General features: G+C 41.4%; 1 protein-coding gene across 5 annotated transcripts in view; it reads right to left on the bottom strand.

The window, feature by feature from the left end:
• Nucleotides 1-21530, bottom strand: part of birc6 (baculoviral IAP repeat containing 6) — a 384970-nt gene that overhangs the window by 362725 nt on the left and 715 nt on the right. For all 5 annotated transcript variants that reach the window (XM_084322229.1, XM_084322232.1, XM_084322231.1 and 2 more), the window contains exon 2: nucleotides 19860-20041. In XM_084322229.1, the coding sequence (XP_084178355.1) occupies nucleotides 19860-20041 (182 nt within the window). The remainder of the gene's footprint in view (nucleotides 1-19859; nucleotides 20042-21530) is intronic.

Raw genomic sequence — 21530 nt, 5'->3', positions numbered from 1 at the left:
AGCTATAGCTAGGTTAATACTTAGGCCATGTCCACACGTATCTGAATATTTTACAAAACGGATATTTTCAGGCTCCGTTTAAAAAAATATCCTCGTCCACACAACAGGGTTAAAAGAATAAACTCCATCCAGGCGCAAATACATAAACGCATATACATTGCTCCAACAAGCATGCCGGGCCAGTAGGTGGCGATAAGCGATATCTCAAATACCATAGCGGTACAGAGCGTACAGGACGATTGAGAAACATGCGTTTCTCTATAGGTCATTCAAACTCGTATCCTTTTTATATGACTGTGGCGGCACCACACATGTGAACAGTAACAATGCAATTGTTGTAATTATTATACCTAATGTAGTGAGTCTTCTTGAAGCGGATTCAGCTTTTTTTGCTCCGATTTGACATCAGTTTAAAACTCATTGTGCGCTGTAGAATTGTCAAAGAGTAAGTGCTTTTGCCCCTTTTCATTTGTAACTTCATACTTCATCTTTCAATATCTTATTTAACATTACTGTATGATACAAGTGTGTAAAGACGGAGCTGTTAATGCGTATGAATGTCTGTGTCCAGGGCAAGCTATATTCACGTAACACATATTCAAATGATTCCTGTAATTCCTATACAGTAACTATTCAACTAATAATGTTAGTTATTAGGTCATCCTGGGACCACGCGTGAGGCCGACATCCTGAACTATCCGCAACATCAGAGCGCATCAGGTGCAGACCTCTTTCTGTCTGGCGTCTATTAACTAAATTTAGAATGCAATTTGGCTTTTAACTGAAGCTGGGCGCAACACATGTTTAGCAAAACATTAAATATATTTGGGACAGTTTGTGATAAGGACTCGCCGGATATTGTGATCTCAACATTGACATTGTACTCTCCGCGAGAAATAAGCGGACAACGAAGAAAACGTCACTCGCCACTTAAAGAAATCAAAAGCGTGTATTTAACAACCTCAAAAACGTTCGAAACAGTTTATATTAACGTAATAAATAAACAAAAACGAAAAATCTACTCATGTCAACGAAAATGTCCAGTAGGCCTAACTAAATAACAGATACATCTCCGTTACGCGCAAGCAGCGTCTGATGGTCGAATCTGTCAGACGGCACTGGAGTAGATATACAGGACGAAATTACCTACCTGGGTTCCATCCTAGAGGCAAATCTTTCCTGTGACAAAATGGCATCCAATGTAATAAAAAAAGTCAACCAACGAACTAGATTCTTGTACCGGATCTCCTCTCTGGTAAACAAGAATACCCTGAAGACTCTGGCAGGAGCACTCATTCAAGGGTACTATGACTATGCGTGCACCTCATGGTACCAAAGCACCACAAAGGCGCTTAAAACAAAATTACAAACATGACAAAACAAACTGGTCAGACTACTACTTGACCTGAACCCCAGAACCCACCTCACCCCTGCCCACTTTGACAACCTAGGATTAGAGCTGCCGCGATAACCGCATTACCGCGGTATCGCTGTTGCATCACGCCCACCGCAGAGTTGGGCTGAATACCGCATCACTGCTGATTTTTTTTAATAATAATAAAGTAGCGCCCAGACGTTGGACTTGCGGCTCTGCAGATATACCCTACTCGGTTCCAAGCGACCCTATTGGGTAGAAGTGGTAGCAGAAAAGTCATGTGAAACATTGCAGACCACTGATTGGTCAGAAGAGAGACGCGTCACACATTGGTGTCTCTGAACAAAAACAGAAAGCCGCCATCTTTACTGCCTCGCTAAGGATGTATTTCATTCAGGATTTGTTTGCGACAGCACCAAGTGTAATAAACAGAAAAGGATGGATTCACTGTGTATTCGGCCTCATTTATTGATGAAACAAAACCGACATCAACCCAATTTACCACAGAGCGGAAAGTTTAGTGTCACAACAAGATCGCTGATGTGTTAAGTTTGTTGTTATTAGCCTATTACTAACGTCAGCAGATATACACGAGAGGTAACGTTAAACCCGGGTTGCTTGGTAGAATAGACACAATGAGGTAACGTTAGCTTTAGCACAATAGACACAACGAGAGTCTGGTTAATGTTGTTATTGATTGATTGAAACTGTGTTAAACTCTGGCTTGCTGCAAGCCAGCGTTTCCGTTAGCCGGTAATTACCGGTTTTTGACCGGCAAAATCTGTTGAAGTCCGACTTATTTAATATCTCCGGTCTTAATGTCCGGTGAAAATAATTCCCTGAGTCTAAGCACAATTTGATTATTTGAATTGTATTAAAATAGGCTAAAATTAAATAGCCTATGCGATGAACGAAACGATCATTACATTTGTTTCCTCGTTGCTTCTAATAATGACAACGACGTTGTCGGCGAGAGCTTAGTGCTGGGTGTGCGAGTGCATGTGAAGCTGCAGAGCCAGAGAGGCAACGGCACAATGCAGTATTCCATCAGTACTCCAATTCGGCCATTTTCAGCCAATGTTGGGTGGGGGGCGCTGTTGTGCGGTTCCCAGAAAAGAGCCAATAACAGCTAAATCAGCTTCTCTGCAGCGCCATACTCTTTGCAAATAAGTCGTTGCGAGGTGGAGAGAGTCGTCACGCAAACCACGATAATGTTGCCGTCTCTCTGCTTTCTCAGTTCTTCGCTTGATATAATTAATACAAATGTCCAATATAACGGAATTCGTTAGCTCATAAAAATGTGATTATAACAGACTGCTGTTTAGTGTCGGACCGACTGCCCACATACGCGGTCTATTTTAGTTTAAGTCAGCAGCAGCACGGAGTATCGAGGGACTTATTTTATTTGGAATATATTAATTAATGACTGTATACGCAAAAGTAGCCTAGTTTTAAGTAATAATATTATAAATCTACATGCCTTGAGGATGACATTCTTTATTCTAAACTATGACCGGAATTAATCTCATTTGTCCGGTAGATTGAAATCTTGCAGGTCACGGAGACCGACAACAATTTTTTCTAACGGAAACCCTGCTGCAAGCCCTCGGACATGCCCACGGAGCTTTCAGTGTACACAAGCGGCCCCGCCTGCATCCCCACACGGAGACAAACGGAGTTTTTTTTTTTTTTGTGCGCACTGTGCGGTAATAACCGCGGCAGTAGGAAATATTTCGCAAATTTGTGCGGTAAGGAAAATATCAATACCGCGGCAGCTCTACCTAGGATGGCTTAGAGTAGACGACAGAGTACAGCAACTTGCAATGGGCCTGGTCTTCAAGATACACTATACGACCGGGGTGCCCATGTACATGTCAAAATACTTCCCAAAGGTCAGTGAATACCACAACCACTACACCAGAGGAAGCTCAACAAATCATGTTAAACCCAGATTCGGCTCAAACAAGGGACTAAACACGTTTCGCAATTATGCCACAACAATGTGGAACGCCCTACCCAAAGCTGTAAAGGAATGTGAATCCCTGCCCACATTCAAAACCGCTCTTAAAGAGCACCTACGGGAGGCTGCAATTCGAAACTGGCCACCGTAAATGCCCAAAACCCCCACCACCTCCTAATAGACAGTCTCCTCCCCACCGCATGTATATATTCCCTCCCCGCCGTATGTATATTTCCCTCCCACCCACCCACCCCCTCCTAATGTACAGTCCCCTCCCCATCATATGTATATACTCTGTCAGGATCTAGTAGAGCCATATGAAATCCGTTTTATTTTTTTCCAAATTCCATTTTATTTTTTTCCAAATTCCGTTTTTTCCGTTTTAATATTTCAGAATTCTGTATTTTGCTTTGTACGCTCATTTTACCATCAGAAATAGTGTCTAATAAGTGGGAATGAATAAATGCCCACAATTTAATAAGATATAACAGTCCATTTAATAGGGCTGTCTTAAATACTTCAAAGCTTCGTTCGATGGACATGGGATTCGAATATGAAAATAAAATGCGATTATTTATATATAAAAAAAAAATTATATATATTTTTGCTAAATCAACTCTGCCTCTCTTTGTAAACTACAACAAGCAATGCTGTTTGTTATTTAAGATGAGGTCGGACTCGGCACTGACAGATTTGTGTTCATTGTGCTGCTTTTATAAAGCCTCAAATGACGGCTTACAATATTTCATGAAAGCAAGTGTTTTGTTTAGGGGTGCACCGATATATCGGTCGGGTATCGGTATCGGCCGATAAGTGCCTTGTTGACTGCTATCGGCCTATCGGCCGATAAGCTCAAATGTGCCGATAGCAGTCGCCGATAAATACCCATCAATTTGTGTAGCGTCAAAAGGCAAAAAAAAAAAGTTCACTCGCGCGATCTACCTGCACAACGCCCGCCGTCCCCCCCACACACACACAATCTACTGCATCAAAGTAACTATTTATGATTAACAAGGCATTCGTTTTGTGGCATTAGCGTTATATAGTTAGTGTTACACGGACAATAACATCAGCATATTATTATTACCCATAGCAGCAAGGCATTACTCCGAGTCCGTTCATTAGCTCGGTTCCATTCCGTTGCTCATTCCGTACCCAACTACACATTCTGCAATCTGTTAATAAAGTTTTCAACCAGACAAATGTATAGAAAGGCTTTGTTTTATTATAACATTTGTTGCAGTAAAATCATTATGTCTCATTTGGTCATGCGTGGAGCGCCGGTCGGCGGGCCGGGCAGCTAACGTAGCTACGTTATTAGCTATTAGATGCAAGACTAACGTTACTGGTGAAAATGTGATTTGCGTTGGAATACTCCTTTGTCAACTTGCTGTACTTTGCTTGCAGGTCTGCAGTCATTATTGCTGCATTATGAATAGCCGCAACTTTAGCCAAGGTAACGTTATGGCTAAACCTTTAACAATAGTTAACGCTAGCTTTCGGTTAGCTGTTCAATGCTATTAATAACAACTCCCCGTCAACACCCTCTCTCGGGAAGATGGCATTTAAGAAAGTATCTGCTGTTAAAATGAAGTGTTACACGTTCAATAACAAGCATATTATTTACCCGAAGATAGCAGTAAACAAGGCATTACTCCGTTAGTACGTTCATAGCTCGGTTCCATTCCGTTGCTCATTCCGTACCCAACTACACATTCTGCAATCTGTTAATAAAGTTTTCAACCAGACAAATTTATAGAAAGGCTTTGTTTTATTATAACATTTGTTGCAGTAAAATCATTATGTCTCATTTGGTCATGCGTGGAGCGCCGGTAGCTACGTTAAGTGTGTTCTGCTCTCGCAAACAGAACATGCCCGGAAGTAGAAAAATTTATAAACGCTTGCCGATTGGTGGTAAGGACAGCAGGAGGTGGGTGCTAGCGGTCACCGGTGTGGCGTAATTGGCCGAATCGACTGTCAATCAAAATGGTTCCATTGCATTGGTTGAAAGCTCTGGTTGAGAGAATAGTATCCTGCTGCAGGCCGCAAGAATGGTTCCATTGCATTGGTTGAAAGCTCTGGTTGAGAAAATAGTATCCCTCTGCAGGCCGCAAGACGATACTGGGAGAGAGATAGTGATACCATAAACATATTTCTTGATGTTTCCTTTTTTTAAGTAAGTAAAGAGGCCTACAAATACAAACATACACATACAAATATACAGTAGTTTCATTAAAAAAAAATTAAAAATTAAAAAATAATAATTCTTTTTTTTTTTTTTTTACAAATACTTATATACAAATATACAAATATCGGTATCGGTATCGGTATCGGCCGATAGTGTTAGTTGAACAATCGGTATCGGTATCGGCGGCCAATTTTCATATCGGTGCATCCCTAGTTTTGTTTGTCTAAGATTTTAAAAGGTTTAAACTTTACAGCACTGACAAAGTTGAACAAAGTACTGTACAAGTCCCAAAAAAAAAAAAGAAAAAAAAAAGTCATTTTTTTTTTTTTTTTATATATAGATATTCCATTTTTATTGCTCAATTCCGCGATTCCGTCCGCGATTCCGTGATCGCGGATTCCATATGGCTCTAGGATCTAGGGGTAACAGTACTGTATATTTGAATACCGCTTATAGTAAAACATGGTGTACATTGTATGTTTTTAGTAGAGACATGGTTAGACAATATCACTGGTGTAGCAACACTGATTGAGACCTGCCCTTCCAATTTTAAATTCTATCAATCAAACAGACAGAGTGGGAGGGGAGGAGGAATAGCAGCAATCATCTCCACTCAATTTGTGTGCAATGATATTGACCTGGGAACATTTTTATCATTTGAATACCTTGCTATTGTATTGAAAACAGAAATGCCAGTAATATGTGTGACATTGTATCGACCACCAAGGTACTCGCCACTCTTCATACAGGAATTTTCAGAACTCATATCGATCTGCATTACCAGGTATGATAGAATCATTCTTAATGGAGATCTAAATATTCATATCAACAAAAAGGATGACCCCAGGGGTTGTGAGTTTCTGAACCTACTGGACAGTTTTGGACTGATGCAACATGTTCACGAGGCCACCCACCAACATGGCAACACTCTGGACCTACTAATAACAACAGGGCTAAACATTGAGAATATATCAGTAAAACAAATTCCAATTTCTGACCATTATTGTGTGTTCTATGGTACAAGCCTAATATTACATAAGACCAGAAGCGAATTCCTAGTTCACAGAAGGCTTCTGGACGCTAGAGCTGAAGCAAAATTCTCTAGTATGATGAAATCATACGACCAATGCAGTGAATCCTCCTTAAATCAGCAAGTGCAAAACTTCCACAGCACCTTGTCAACTGTGTTAGATACTGTTGCCCCTCTAAAGGTTAAAAAGGTAAAAACTGATAGAATCTCTCCATGGCTAAATAAAACCAATGTTAAAGATAACAAGAGAAAATGTAGGATAGCCGAGCGAAAATGGAGGAAACTCAAACTCACAGCTCACTTTAATTTATACAAAGACGCCATGGGCGCATACAATAAGGCAATACAACTTGCGAGAAAGGAATATTTTTCCAAAATGATCTCAGAAAATATAGGTAACTCCAGGGTACTTTTTTCCACCATTGACCGGCTGATTAACATACCACCCCCCCATATACCGCAGCAATCAGCCACAAAATGTGAAGAGTTCGCAGTTTTCTTTAATGAAAAAATATCATTGATTAGAGCAAGCATTACCGCTGATATGGATCTGGCTATGAGTGAAACCCCACCTGAGATAACTATGGGGGAATTCACATGTATTACATTACCTGACCTCTGTAAGATTGTCTCTGAGTGTAATTCCGCCACCTCCTGCCTCGATCCTATACCAACAGCATTTCTCAAGCGGGTGTTTGATAGTGTCTCAAATCATGTCCTTGAAATCATAAATATGTCTCTTCAAACAGGCACTTTTCCAGATGCATTTAAAACAGCTGTAGTAAAACCACTACTAAAGAAAACAAACTTAGATGTAAACGAACTAAAAAGCTATAGGCCAATATCGAACCTTCCATTTATCAGCAAGATATTAGAAAAGATAGTCTCAGTACAAATAAACTCCTTTCTCAAAGATAATAACATCATGGAGGAACTACAATCAGGTTTCAGAACAAATCACAGCACTGAAACTGCCCTTACCAAAATAGTTAGCGACCTCAGGCTAAACTCCGATGCTGGCAAAGTCTCAATTCTTGTCCTATTGGACCTTAGTGCAGCGTTCGATACGATTGACCATAATATCTTGATCAGTCGTCTAGAAAGACTGGTTGGCTTTTCCGATCATGTACTAAATTGGCTCATAACATACATTAAGGGGAGAAGGTTCTATGTTAAGCTTGGAGACAATGTATCCGAGGAACATGACAGCAATTTTGGAGTCGCACAAGGAAGCTGCCTTGGTCCATTACTCTTCTCACTATATATGCTGCCCCTCGGGGACATCATTCGAGACCACAATGTATGCTTCCATAGTTATGCTGATGATACACAACTATATATCTCCGCAGAACCAAATAACACTACAGCCATACAGTCCATTACAAATTGTCTGTTAGCAATAAACAAGTGGATGAACAATAACTTCCTAAAATTAAACGAAAGCAAGACCGAAATCCTATTGATCGGCCCAAAAGCGAAAAGGGAAGTGCTTTGTAAAAACCTGGGGAGTCTGTCATCCTATGTAAAGACTGAGGTTACAAGCCTAGGTGTCATCTTGGACTCAGACCTGACCTTTAAGTCTCATATAAATAAGGCCATGAAAACGTCATTCTTCCACCTAAGAAACATAGCGAAAGTAAGACCTTTCGTAAATAAAAAGGATGCAGAGAAACTTATTCATGCTTTTGTATCAAGTCGGCTTGACTATTGTAATGCACTGTTCACTGGTCTTCCCAAAGCAACCATTGGGAAGCTTCAGCTTATCCAAAACTCTGCAGCTCGATTACTAACTCATACAAGGAGAAGAGAACATATCACTCCAGTCCTGGCCACTCTGCACTGGCTTCCAATAACTCATAGAATTGATTTTAAGGTCCTTTTCCTAACATATAAAGCTCTTAATGAGCAAGGCCCAAAATACATAGCAAATTCCCTAGTTAGTTATCTGCCCTCAAGAACGCTACGGTCATCCACTACAGGTTTACTAGACACGCCCAGAAACCAAAAAAGGATAGGAAGTATGGCATTTGCCAACTATGCCCCAAAACTATGGAACACACTACCAACACACATCAGAAACGCCAGCTCTATACACATTTTTAAAGGAAAATTAAAAACGTACCTATACAGTCTAGCTTACAAATAGTTATGGCTTGGAAAAACCTGATGGATCCATGAGGCTAGGATAAGCCTTGTGGACCCAACTTTTTAGATGAAGGAACGGGTACATAGGAGACACGCCTCCAGTTTTTCAAAAGTTTTTGACACGCCTCAGCTTCTGAGCTGAAGGCGTGTTTTTGCGGACCTCCCAAACTTTCAAACTTTTTAGATGAAGGAATGGGTACAATAGGAGACACGCCTCCAGTTTTTCAAACGTTTTTGACACGCCTCAGCTTCTGAGCTGAAGGCGTGTTTTTGCGGACCTCCCAAACTTTCAAACTTTTTAGATGAAGGAATGGGTATAATAGGAGACACGCCTCCAGTTTTTCAAAAGTTTTTGACACGCCTCAGCTTCTGAGCTGAAGGCGTGTTTTTGCGGACCTCCCAAACTTCTTAGATGAAGGAATGGGTACAATAGGAGACACGCCTCCAGTTTTTCAAAAGTTTTTGACACGCCTCAGCTTCTGAGCTGAAGGCGTGTTTTTGCGGACCTCCCAAACTTTCAAACTTTAGACTGTTTTCTTTATACGTTTTTCTTTTTCTTTCTTTCTACCACAAGACGCGGCCACTGATGGGTCCGTGGGACTTGGATAAGTCCTGTGGACCCAACTCTGGCCACTGACCACATGAGCGAACGGGTACATACGCACACAATACACGGCCACTGATGGATCCATGGGACTTGGTAAAGCACTATGGACCCAACTATGACCACTGATAAAAACGTAACTACACTAGCATTATAAGACCTAAACATTGCTACCTACCATACAAGTGCATTGGTTTAGTGCACTTCCGGTTGCCACTGAGCGGAAATGTTTGTGCGGACCTGTTCTCCCAAACTGGTAAGCAAATGACTGTTTTTACGTTATTTTCATTTTTACGTTACTATTATTATTATTATTATTATTTTTTTTTTTTTAAACATTGATCTTAACTGATCACTATGACTTTATTGCTTTTATCGTTATATATGCCTATAATTGTGTACAGCACTTTGAGCTACATGACATGTATGAAAGGTGCTTTATAAATACTTACTTACTTACTTACTTACTTATGTCACAAATGTATCAGTACTAAATACCTATATGTCCCTATGCCATAAATGTCATGTATGTTGTGTATGTCATAAATGTCTATGAAATGAAAATGGGGGACCCTGATGGAAACAAGACAAACGTCTTTCTCAGGTCTGCATCCCCTTAACAATTGTATGTATTGAGCCGTACTGTATTGTACCCATTCTGCAATCTGTTAAATAAAGTTTTCATTCATTCATTCATTCATACTGTTACATCCAGACATTTATGATACAAGATATACAAATATACAGTACTGCTTAAGAGGCAGAGATCAATAAAAGAAAATATATACATTCGAGGGGGAAAAACTGCACATGCTATTTCTGTCTGCCATTTCAGCACCAGGCGCTGTCCATCATTATAACCTGCATGCGCTTAAAGGCTACGGGCACCTATTGCCATAGAACAACAGTCTGAGCATGCGTAGTGAGCTGAGCTGTGATGTCATCGTTTATCTAGACTATGCGTTTACAGTGGCTACACGGATCCACTGAACCGATATTTTGGAACATCTTCACTTTAAAATGCGTTTTCGGAAATCTCCGTTTATGTTTCTGAAAACACTTTACGTGTGGATGAAAGGCCCAAACGTGGAAGAAATTGTGCGTTTTGCAAAAGATCTGGATTCGTGTGGACATGGCCTTAATGACTTTCAGATGTAGCCTATCTGGTGACGTTACTGGTTAACATTAGCTAGTTTGTTCTGAGGCAGAAACTTCCTCTCCTGAGGTATATCCACACACGTTCTCCTCACACCTATTTTTCTTCCTTGGGAAGGATCAGGCTGAGGTCCTTCATACTCTGTCCTGATTAATGTTTCGTCTATAGCAACCATTTCAATGTCCAATTCAAGGAATTACGCTATGGCACATCGCTGCAGTTGAAATGTGCTGTTCGTTCAAGCATTACGCTGCTATTTCATACTGTATGCTGCTATTTTATATTGTTTTTATTGCCTTCTTTTTGCCCCTGCCTACCTCAAGGAACTCCTCACCCCCCAGTCCTCCTCACGCTCTGGCACAGCCTACCTCCTCAAAGCCCCCAGGACTAAGCTGCACACCATGGGCGATCGAGCCTTCTGCTCGGCCGCACCCAGACTGTGGAATGCTCTCCCCAACCACCTGAGAGCACCACAAACTGTTGACACTTTTAAACGTGGACTCAAGACCTACCTTTGTAGAAACTTTGGCCTTTTATTAGTTTTTATGTCTCATCATATGTTGTTCTGCTATGTGTTTTTTTATATCTATTTTTATTTTATTCTTTTAACTCTGTAGCACTCTGAGATTCTCAGGAAGGTAGGGTGCATTACAAATTAAATGTATTATTATTATTGTCCTACTTGATTGATGGTGCTGCTGCAAGGCCGAGGAGCCAAGAACAGAGGAAACTGACCCACCAACAGAGCTATAGTCTCCATAGCTATAATATAGAATATAGATATACCGTAATTTTCGCACTATAAGCCGCACCTGAATATAAGCCGCAGCAGCTAAATTGAATGATGTGTACCTATATAAGCCGCACTGGACTATAAGCCGCAGGTGTTTTAATGTTTAATTAGTCTTCCCACCAGCATTGGGACACAATACTGTTGGACAAATAAGTAAGGGATAATGTATAGCTACTAGGTCATTGTCGCAAAATAATTGACCGACAAAGTTTAAAATACCGAGGCGCAGCGCTGGGGTGTTTTAAACGTCAGTGAAGGTCAATTATTTTGCGACAATAATCGAGTATAGCTATACATTATCCCGCTTATTACATGGCTAACTTACTAACAAATATACCTAATTCATTGTACACCATCGACAAGACGAGATCAAATGCAAACGCAGTTGTTCTGTGGCTCTGTCAGCCCAAATACAGTGATATTATTATTATCGGCAGTCGGCAGGTCTGTGGTCTGATTGCACTGATGACTGAGTGCAGCTGTACATATGCTGAGCAGCACTGATACAGTGTTGTAGTGGGCTTGTTTGCGAACAGCTGCGCACAGCGGTCATTATTGCTTGGCAGAGGTCCGTTATCGTGTGATAACGGACCTCTGACGCGCGCTATTGACCAATCACAAGCAAGCATTTCGGATATTGTGAAAACGCCATGTAATAACAAGAATTAACTCATTTACAAGTTGTATTAAGTTTAGCAAATAAGGGAACAGATAAATAACATTTCAATGCAGTCAAAAAAGCAATATTTAGATTTTTACATTTTCAGGTTTGGTCACGTCGAGTCACATATAAGCCGCAACGTTATATAAGCCGCAGGGTCGAAAAAAGAGGGAAAAAGGCGCAGCTTATAGTCCGAAAATTACAGTAGCTCTACAAACAAGGTGAACATGGTTTTGTGATCAGAAAGTAATATAAAATAATGACAAACAAAACACAGAACTGTACAGACAGGATCAGCAACAGACACAGGGGAAGACAGAACAGTTATACATGAGGGAATGACGAAACGACACACCTGGGTTGATTACAAATGGGTACACCTGGGAGGGAAACGACAAGGACTACAAGACCAGGACGCGTGAATACTTTACCCAAGGCAGTTGTCCTTCCGCGTTCGGTTTGCGCAGCCTGAAGCGCCAATCGCGTTGCGCCTAGCTTTCAGTTCCACAGCCCAAGTCCTCGCCCATTTCCTCGTATTCACGCTAGTGGGCTAGTCGCTAAAATATATATCATTTTATATATAATTGTACCAACACAGATATTAGGCAGTACACACATTGTCCTGCAATACATACAGTGAATGCACAGCTACATTCGCCATATATTTCTATCGCTGCTGCGGTCTACAGTGAAATGCAATATTATTATTATTATTATTGTAAAGATTATCATTACAATCGCAGCCGCCTGGAGAGGCACTGTTACAAGTGTACGAGGTTTGTGTGCAAAGAGCACAGCCTCTCAATTTGCACAACGTGCACAAAATAATAATAATTGTAATGATAATCTTTACAATAATAATAATAATAATAATAATATTGCATTTCACTGTAGACCGCAGCAGCGATAGAAATATATGGCGAATGTAGCTGTGCATTCACTGTACATGTATTGCAGGACAATGTGTGTACTGCCTAATATCTGTGTTGGTACAATTATATACAAAACGATATTATTTGAGCGACTAGCCCACTAGCGTGAATACGAGGAAATGGGCGAGGACTTGGGCTGTGGAACTGAAAGCTAGGCACAACGCGATTGGGCGCTGAGAGGCCAATCAGGCCGCGGAAAGCGAACGCGGAAGGACAACTGCCTTGGAAGTATTCACGCGCCCAGGACAGGGAACTACAGCTAGACATAACATATCACACTAGGAACACCTGATCAGGGCACAAACATATGGGTTTACCCCCCCTACACGTAACAGTCATAATGAAAGAGCTATTTCCTGGAAAATGGTAAGCATATCTCTGGTATCACAATACAGATAAACATATTTTACAGATCTGACGCTTAAATCACCTACTCCATGAGTCGACAAAAAATGCTATCCATCCGTTTAGCTGCTAAAATGTCAGATGTCACATGTGCATGTTGCAATGATTACCTGCCGCCGGTTAGAGGATAATTTCGTTTTTTTTCTTATTGTTAACATAGCCCATGAAAAGAGCAAAACCAACAATGCATTTCTTCTACTTTTTTTTTATCCACTTTTTCTCCCATTTTCTATATTTTCTCCCATCCCAATTTCGTATCATCCAATTCAACCCTCCCCTGTCACGAACGCTGTTTCTTGCCTCCCACAAGCCGGCTGCAATGTGGACTAAGTCATACATAGCACAAGTCCCCTCCGGTACTTGAGGTAACAGCAGTCGCATCTTTTCACCTGCGCAGCTCGATCTCTCAGTGGCGAGGAGTAATGCGTGGGAGGCTCACGCTGCCCCCGACACTTCCTGATTCTACTGCGCAGGCGCACCAACCGACCTGTAGGAGTCGCTGTCCACAACGCCCGATCCCCACCCATCAGTTTCCCACCCCCTAATACGGCCAATGTGTATTAGTACGGACGACCAGCTAAACTGAAAGCAAATGTGGAGCACTGGGCTCGAACTACGCCACGTAGCCGCCCCTGCATTTCTTCTACTTAAAAGTATGGTCCATCCAGCAAACACCTGATTATATTAGGGATGCACCGATCCGATATTGGTATCGGCCACCGATATCAGTAAAATAGCTGGATCGGGTATCTGTAAAAATATATATATATATCGGATTATTTTTTTTATATATAATAAATAAAATAAGAAATAACCATTCAGTACATTTATATCTATGTGTTCATTTGTTACATTTAGTTTCACTAAGTTAAGAAAGTAATGTTTTAAGTCAAGCCTAATGTTGCCTTGCACAAAAGAATGATCCCAGTCTCTTCCACACAGTGACAGTGAGGTAATAGTTTATTAATTGAATGAATAAAGTTTATTTTCTGTCTTTGTTTACAACAAATCAAAAACACACTTGTGATCCTTGAGGCTATGTGTCCACTAATAGCCTTTTTTTCGAGGCGGACCGCTTTGAAAAAAGAAGAAAAAAAGCTCAGAGCGTTTTTCTGAATGCAACTGAGGCTCGCGCCAGCCGCGGCTCCGCCCCTTCCTCGATGAGTTACATTGATGGGCGCGCTGCTTTTCAAAAAGTTTAACTAGTTTCAACTTTATGAGCTGGGAGCGCTCCGCCAAAAACGCTGCCGTCGAGAGCTCATAAAACGCAAGGCGCGGCTCTGGGAAGAGGAGCGCGCGCCTGACGCTTCTCCAGCATATAAATGAATGACAGAAAGGAGCTGACAACTCATAAAACGTCCGCTGTGGACACATAGCCTTACAATCCTTTTTTTTTGCATCTACTTTTTCTCCCCATTTTCTATTTTTCTCCCATCCCAATTTCGTATTATCCAATTCTACCCTCCCCTGTCTCGAACGTTGTTAGACCATGCCTCCCACTGGTCGGCTGCAATGTGGACGAAGCCTTGCATCACGTGTCCCCTCCGGTACACAAGGAGGCAGCTGTCGCATCTTTTCACCTGTACAGCGCGATCTCTCAGCCGCGAGGAGTAACGCGTGGGAGGCTCACGCTGCCCCCGTTGCTTCCTGATTCTGCTGTACAGGCGCACCAACCGACATGTAGGAGTTGCTGTCCACAACGTCCGATCCCCACCCACCGGCTTTCCCACCCCCTAATACTGCCAATTGTATTAGTATGAACAACCAGCCAAGCCGGAAGCAACGCCAAGAGCTGGGCTCGAACCCAGCATCTCCTGCGTTAGTGGCGAGCGCCTTGCCCATTGTGCCACTTAGCCGCCCTATCCTTTACAATTCTTAAAAACAAAATATATTTTAATAAATAAAAAAATAACTGGATTAAATTATTTAATTTTTTACTTTTTTGGGAGATTTTTTTTTACAGTGGGTATCGGATCGGTATCGGGACTGTAAAAGTCGGATCGGTGCATCCCTAGATTATATCATTTATATCTCATATCCAGAATTCATAGAACTCTATTTTTGTCTACCTTTGGCAAGAAATTGCCTGTATACAGGTCCACAGTCACTTTATGCTACATTGATTAAAATCAAGGGGAAATACAATGTTGAAAATTATCACCATTTGGTTTATGAGAGAGAGAGTGAGACAAAGAGGGAAAAAGATAGAATCATCAATACTTTTTTAGGGAGTGCACTGGATAGACTCCCAGTGCAAACTACACGGGAGAGCTTGAAGTCTGCAGAGCACTCATCTGTGTTATGGTCGTCATGGACATTCTGTCCTGAGGAGAGCATTGTGATATCTGTATGTTCATAGATGACAGGGAGTGGTGTGGTAGTGGATGTTCTGTAGAGTACAGGAGAGGCTATTACCACGGCGGACCTGTTTTTCTGCATTACACGAAAATTATGTAGGTAGGCACTAAGGATGGTTCAAATATTAGACTATTGGAAATGGGTGTTTGACTGTAGCAGATGGATTTTGTCATCTGCACTGATTCAGCAGACAGATTTGAGTTTTTTGTTCAATAAATGTTACCAGTTAGGGCGGCTAAGTGGCGCAGTGGGCAAGGCGCTCGCCACTAACGCAGGAGATGCTGGGTTCGAGCCCAGCTCTCAGCGTTGCTTCCGGCTTGGCTGGTCATTCATACCAATACAATTGGCAGTATTAGGGGTGGGAAAGCCGGTGGGTGGGGATCGGACGTTGTGGACAGCGACTCCTACAGGTCGGTTGGTGCGTCTGTACAGCAGGAAGTATCGGGGGCAGCGTGAGCCTCCCACATGTTACTCCTCGCCACTGAGAGATCGCACTGTTCATGTGAAAAGATGCGACGGCTGCCTCCTCGTGTACCGGAGGGGACACGTGATGCAAGGCTTCGTCCACATTGTAGCCGACCAGTGGGAGGCATGGTCTAGCAACGTTCGAGACAGGGGAGGGAAGAATTGGATAATACGAAATTGGGATGGGAGAAAAATAGAAATGGGGAGAAAAAGTCCTTTCACAGCACAATCCATGCTGTTCCTCATACCAGGTCCCGTCCGGCTAGTTTTGAAATTGGATGCAACACAAAGACAATGGGGACAAGCTCCTGTCTGTACAAGCTGACTGAGGCCCCGTTTAGACGAGCGTTTTGTGAACAGAAACCGCAAAAGTCATCTTGCGGTTTCACTTTTAATTTTACGTTTAGACGAGCGTATTGGGATGGAATTCTGCGTGCAGACGACGCTGTAACGACTCGAGACGACGGAGCCCCACTGTCACACGATTGGCGCATATGTCACATGACGTGCTGTGAAGACCCGCCCTACTCTGCCTCTGATTCGCAGACTGTGGATGGGGAATGTGATTGCACCAAAGCAGAGTCACTCACAGACAGTGGGTCCACTCACGCCGCGGAACAGATTCTTGTGTATTTAACCCTTTCACTGCCACACGACAGCCGGAGGAGCGCTCGGCAGTAGAATTCTTATTCTGCAGGGAGTAGGATTTTGCAGAACACCGGTTGTGTGATAGTAAAGGGTTAACCTTCTGTCGTGTGGCAGTGAAACTTTGAAAGGGTTAAAAGTACTGCCAATGTAGCCTTCAGGTGATCTCCGTTGATATAGTCAGACATACTTGCTTTGTTTACGTCTCGGCTACTGGCGCATACCTGCTACATGTGACGTAAGCAGTACGCGCGACCAGAGCCGTGACAACCCTTTCGTCATCGTTTTAACAGATTTATACGGTTTGACAGTTTAGACGAAAGCGCAAAGCTTTTGCGTTTCTAGGAATTCCACCCTGGAAGGTAGTCTCACTTTTTTGCGGTTTCACCCCGTAAAAACGCCGTTTCCGTATAAACGAAAGGCACATCCGTAAAAATATTTTTGCGGATTCACCTGCTAGCGTTTCCGTCTAAACGGGGCCTGAGGCTCACTGAGATTTTCTCCACCATGCACACAGTCAATTTCAGTTGGCTTCAATAAAAAAATAAATCTGAACTATTCCTTTAAAGCTGCACCGTGTGGTTTTGGGAAGGAAAAAGGTGACCTCTACAAAATCACACACAAAGAAATAATAATAATAATAACCTATAATCTCTGAATATAACAAAATAATCTAAACAACAAAATTACCAAGATTGTGCTTTGTATGATGAAGGTGGGGGGAACGTAGAAACATAACAGCCAAACAGATCATTTCTCGTTTCAAACGGTGTTCCAGGGATCCCGTTTTTCTGGAAACATTATATATTCAATACTAAAGATGTATCGTACTTCATTTTGACTTTTCATAGGTTAACCCAGAACATAATTTTTAACAGAAATGATGGTGACACCATCACCACGGCCTATCAGAGTAGGGGTGCCAATCAGGCTGACAAACAATGGCCAAGTTAACTGGTGGGTTCCAATCTTTCACCTTTTCAAGTTCACCTTTTCAGGGTTCCCACAGACATTGCAAAATGAAATTCAAGGACTTTCAAGTACTTTTCCAAGCACTATTTTTCTTTTTAAAAGGGCATTTAAAAGGATACAATTCACTTTTAAAATGAGGTTTTATCCAATATTTATGACTTAAAACCAATTTCCGACAATTAGTTAGATTATAGATTTAACAAAATGCAATTTCTTGATTCAGAACAATTTTAGCATGAATGAACAAAACTTTCAAATGGTTGATTTGAATTCCAAGGATTTTTTTAAGCACCTTGTTAAAAAATGCTGTTTAAGGAATTCCAGGCCTTGACTTTTTTTTGTCCTTTGGACCTTGTGCCTTTTATACCAGCCAAATTGATTAGGGCTGGGCGATATGGAAAAAAATCATATCGCGATAACGATATGATAATGTTATCATATTTCTCGATATCGATAATTATCGAATTGTTATAAGTATTAAAATTTTTTTTTTTTTTTTTTTTTTTTACAACAGATGTATGTTTATTTTGCAGCAATTCTTTGTCATTGCCGCCATCTTTAGTGTTACATCCCCTCACACTCCAGTTCTCAGGCTGCAGCTGGTTTAAAAGCGAAAGTAAACCGGCTTCTCTGCTGGCTGTGGCTCCAGGGGAGAGTTGAACAGTTCTGGCTCTGCTAGTTTATTTTCGATCTTTTGGCGCTTTTTTGGTGGACAAACCACCGCACATGTGCACCGTGACTCGTGACTGGAGTCTAGTTCTGCTAGCACACATAGCCTACTGTGTACAGACAATTTCAAACTGTATTTTAAATTAGAAAGCAAACAAAATAAATGGACAAGAGAAAAATAAATCTCAATTTGGTCAGTATTGTCATTTGGACAAGCAAAGCCATTACTTTAAGTTGCAGGCAAGAAAGACAAGTCTGTCCAATGTCTCGATTTTTTGTTGTTTTTCAATTTTTTTTTTCAATTTCGATATCCGATATCGATTATTAAAATATATCGCGATATTTATCGTTATCGTTATATCGCCCAGCCCTATTTGAAACATTATGTTACCTGCCAAAACGGCCAGTAGACAAAGTCAACAGTCAGGGTGTACTAGCATTGGTCTGGTTGCTGGTGTCAATTTCTCAACCTGGCACTGATCTAGAATCACTCTGCCATTCAGTATACAATGAACGAGAAGGTCAAGGAGATCTGGATCTGACCCTAGACCAGTACACCCACTGAAAGATGGACACTGGATCATCGGCCTGGTCTATAGGTAAACAAAACAATCACTGTCACACACATACCCAAATAACATTGAAATTACTCCATGAGGGTGAACTCATCTGCATATCTTCCTTGGGTATGTTCATCTAACAGACGTGTGATAGATAGCCCCTTCTTACAGTATTTCCTCTGTAATTTTTTTTGCCGTAATATTTGTCTTTTGGTACCACATTTGTTCACATTTTGGTCACAGTTCTGCCTATAGTGCAGGCTGTTGCACCAAAACAGTTATTACTAGTAGCTGATACTTTATTATGACACAAGTATTGATTCTAAATAATGATCCTATTCTAAGTAATATTTTTTTAGGGGTACGTTAAAGCACCAATCCCTTTTCTTTTTACCAATGTTGGGTAAATTCACATACAATCTTGAAGAGTTTGATCTGTAGATGGAAAATACCATTTTTGGAAGGTTCTTAACCCATTGTAAATCAGAATATAGATCCGGCTTTCTCGACTAATCACAAACATTAGCAACGAAAACAAACCTTTCACAGCCACAAAATACAACTAATGCAATTAAAAACTTGTTTACCTGTTGTGTAGCATTAGTCATCGTATCAAGAGCTCGGTCAATAAACTGAAGGATGAAAACATGTCTCCATTCTACTCCACTCACCTGTTTACATTTGGATCACTGATTGGGCTTTCAAAGACTAAATTACAATGTTTTATTAATTTCACAAGTTCCCCAGCAGTGATGGTGATGTTCCTGCTATGGTGGCCCACCACTGCTGAATTGACCTATCTCAAGCCCTGCCCTCTTTTCTTGATCCTCCAAACACTACTGTTGCTTCCCGAGGGAAGCAATAGTTGTGAATGGAGAATCAAGCAAAAAGGGCGGGGTTTGAGGTAGGTCCATTAAAGTAGAAGGAACGTGGGCTCTTACCTCGGTGACGGGGACCTCCAGCTGGACCATGTCCTCTGGCTTGGCAACAGGGGCCTGCAGCGCGGTGTCCAGCAGCAGGATTCCATTCAGATCCTTCCTGCATCCCACCGCATAGTCGTCCACAAAAAGCACCTTGTCCACCGCAGGGAAGTACTGACACCTGACACGGCCCCCTGGTTTAGCTGGGAGATCCAACACCGCAACAAGCAATGTCAGGGGTGTTAGAGCAGAGACGTTAGGACACAATGCTGGATGCATGTCTGTTATATTATATATAGTACACAATCTATTTTATAGAATAGGACAAATTAGTGTTTGGTATAGTAGAGTGTAGGTGACTAGGTGAGCTGGCAAAATTTGGATAATCTCATGGATGCAGAAATTAAAGCAAAGCCTAAGGGAAACAATATTGGGAAGTGTAGTACCAGGAAATATTTATATTTCAGTTGTCTGCCTCGTATCAACAGTATCAACTTCTCTCAAATATTAACATGGTCAAATAAGTGGATTATGAGGATAGCAGGTTCGAAGACAAGTCCTCTGGGCCATTCGATCCCAGGACAAGATATCCATTTTCTAATGGGCTTGCCTTCGTAAAGAGGCTGTGTCTTAGGCTGTCATTTGATTCTGTCCTTTACCAAGGACCTGTCCAGAGAGCCCCAACAACATATCAAACACATAGGTCTGCACACAAACTACCAAAGTTGACAAGAACGATATATCTAAACAATACTGTTGGATAACACTATTTACTATCAACAAACTGTTCAACAAAGAATTTAGCATATAGCCTCCAGGGGTATGACCCGTACCCTTCCTCACATTTCCAGGACCATCATGAATTAATACTGACAAGTCAAGCTTTGAATTGTGAAATTAATTAACATTACATTGGCCAAATGTGTCTTTTTTGTACAACGTCAAGACTAAGACAGCAAACCGAACCATCGTGACAAACTTGTGTGCAGGAGGATACTCCAAATCATAAATCCTGTACAATCCTCGAGCTCCACACTCCACATAACCAAGATGAAGATAATCATCTTGAGACATTTAACACATTCAAATAGCAAATGAATGCTTTGTGTATGTAATCATTTATATAATAATTCCTCAATTCCTGATGAATTGAAAATGGGGGACCCTGATGTAAACAAGACGAAAGTATTTCTCTGGTCTGCATCCCCTTAACAAGTGTGTGTATTGAGCTGTACTGTACCCATTCTGTAATCCGTTAATAAAGTTTTCAATCAATCAAGCTGTAACCTAACGTAACTAGATTACATTAATGTGTCACGTTTCATTAAATTAGCAAGCTGTCGTTAGCTGTTGGGACTGTCTGTTACCACATTTCCAAATCTGTACCCAAGTCATGTCATATTCAACAGGATATTAATTTATATAACGTTACAGGAGTCAGTGTGTAGGATCTGCTGCAACACTAAATGATGCTAGATTATAGCGGCTAGCAAGTGAAACTGTCCTTCCCTGTATTTACCAACACAGATGTTAAAGTTAGCTACAGTGAGCTACACAGCAACAACACTGTTAAGTAAAGGCCATTCGTTAAGCCTATGATTTCGAGTTGGGAAGCATCATAGCAACTGCATAAGCTAAATATGGTGTAACATTGGAATAGCTCTCCTGCTAAATTGCTAGGCTAACGACCGT

Source organism: Notolepis coatsorum (assembly GCF_963971535.1).
Source record: "Notolepis coatsorum genome assembly, chromosome: 9".
NCBI classification, from domain to species: Eukaryota; Metazoa; Chordata; class Actinopteri; order Aulopiformes; family Paralepididae; genus Notolepis; species Notolepis coatsorum.
Note: the sequence above shows the minus strand (reverse complement) of the source record. Positions and strands in the feature narration are given on the sequence as shown.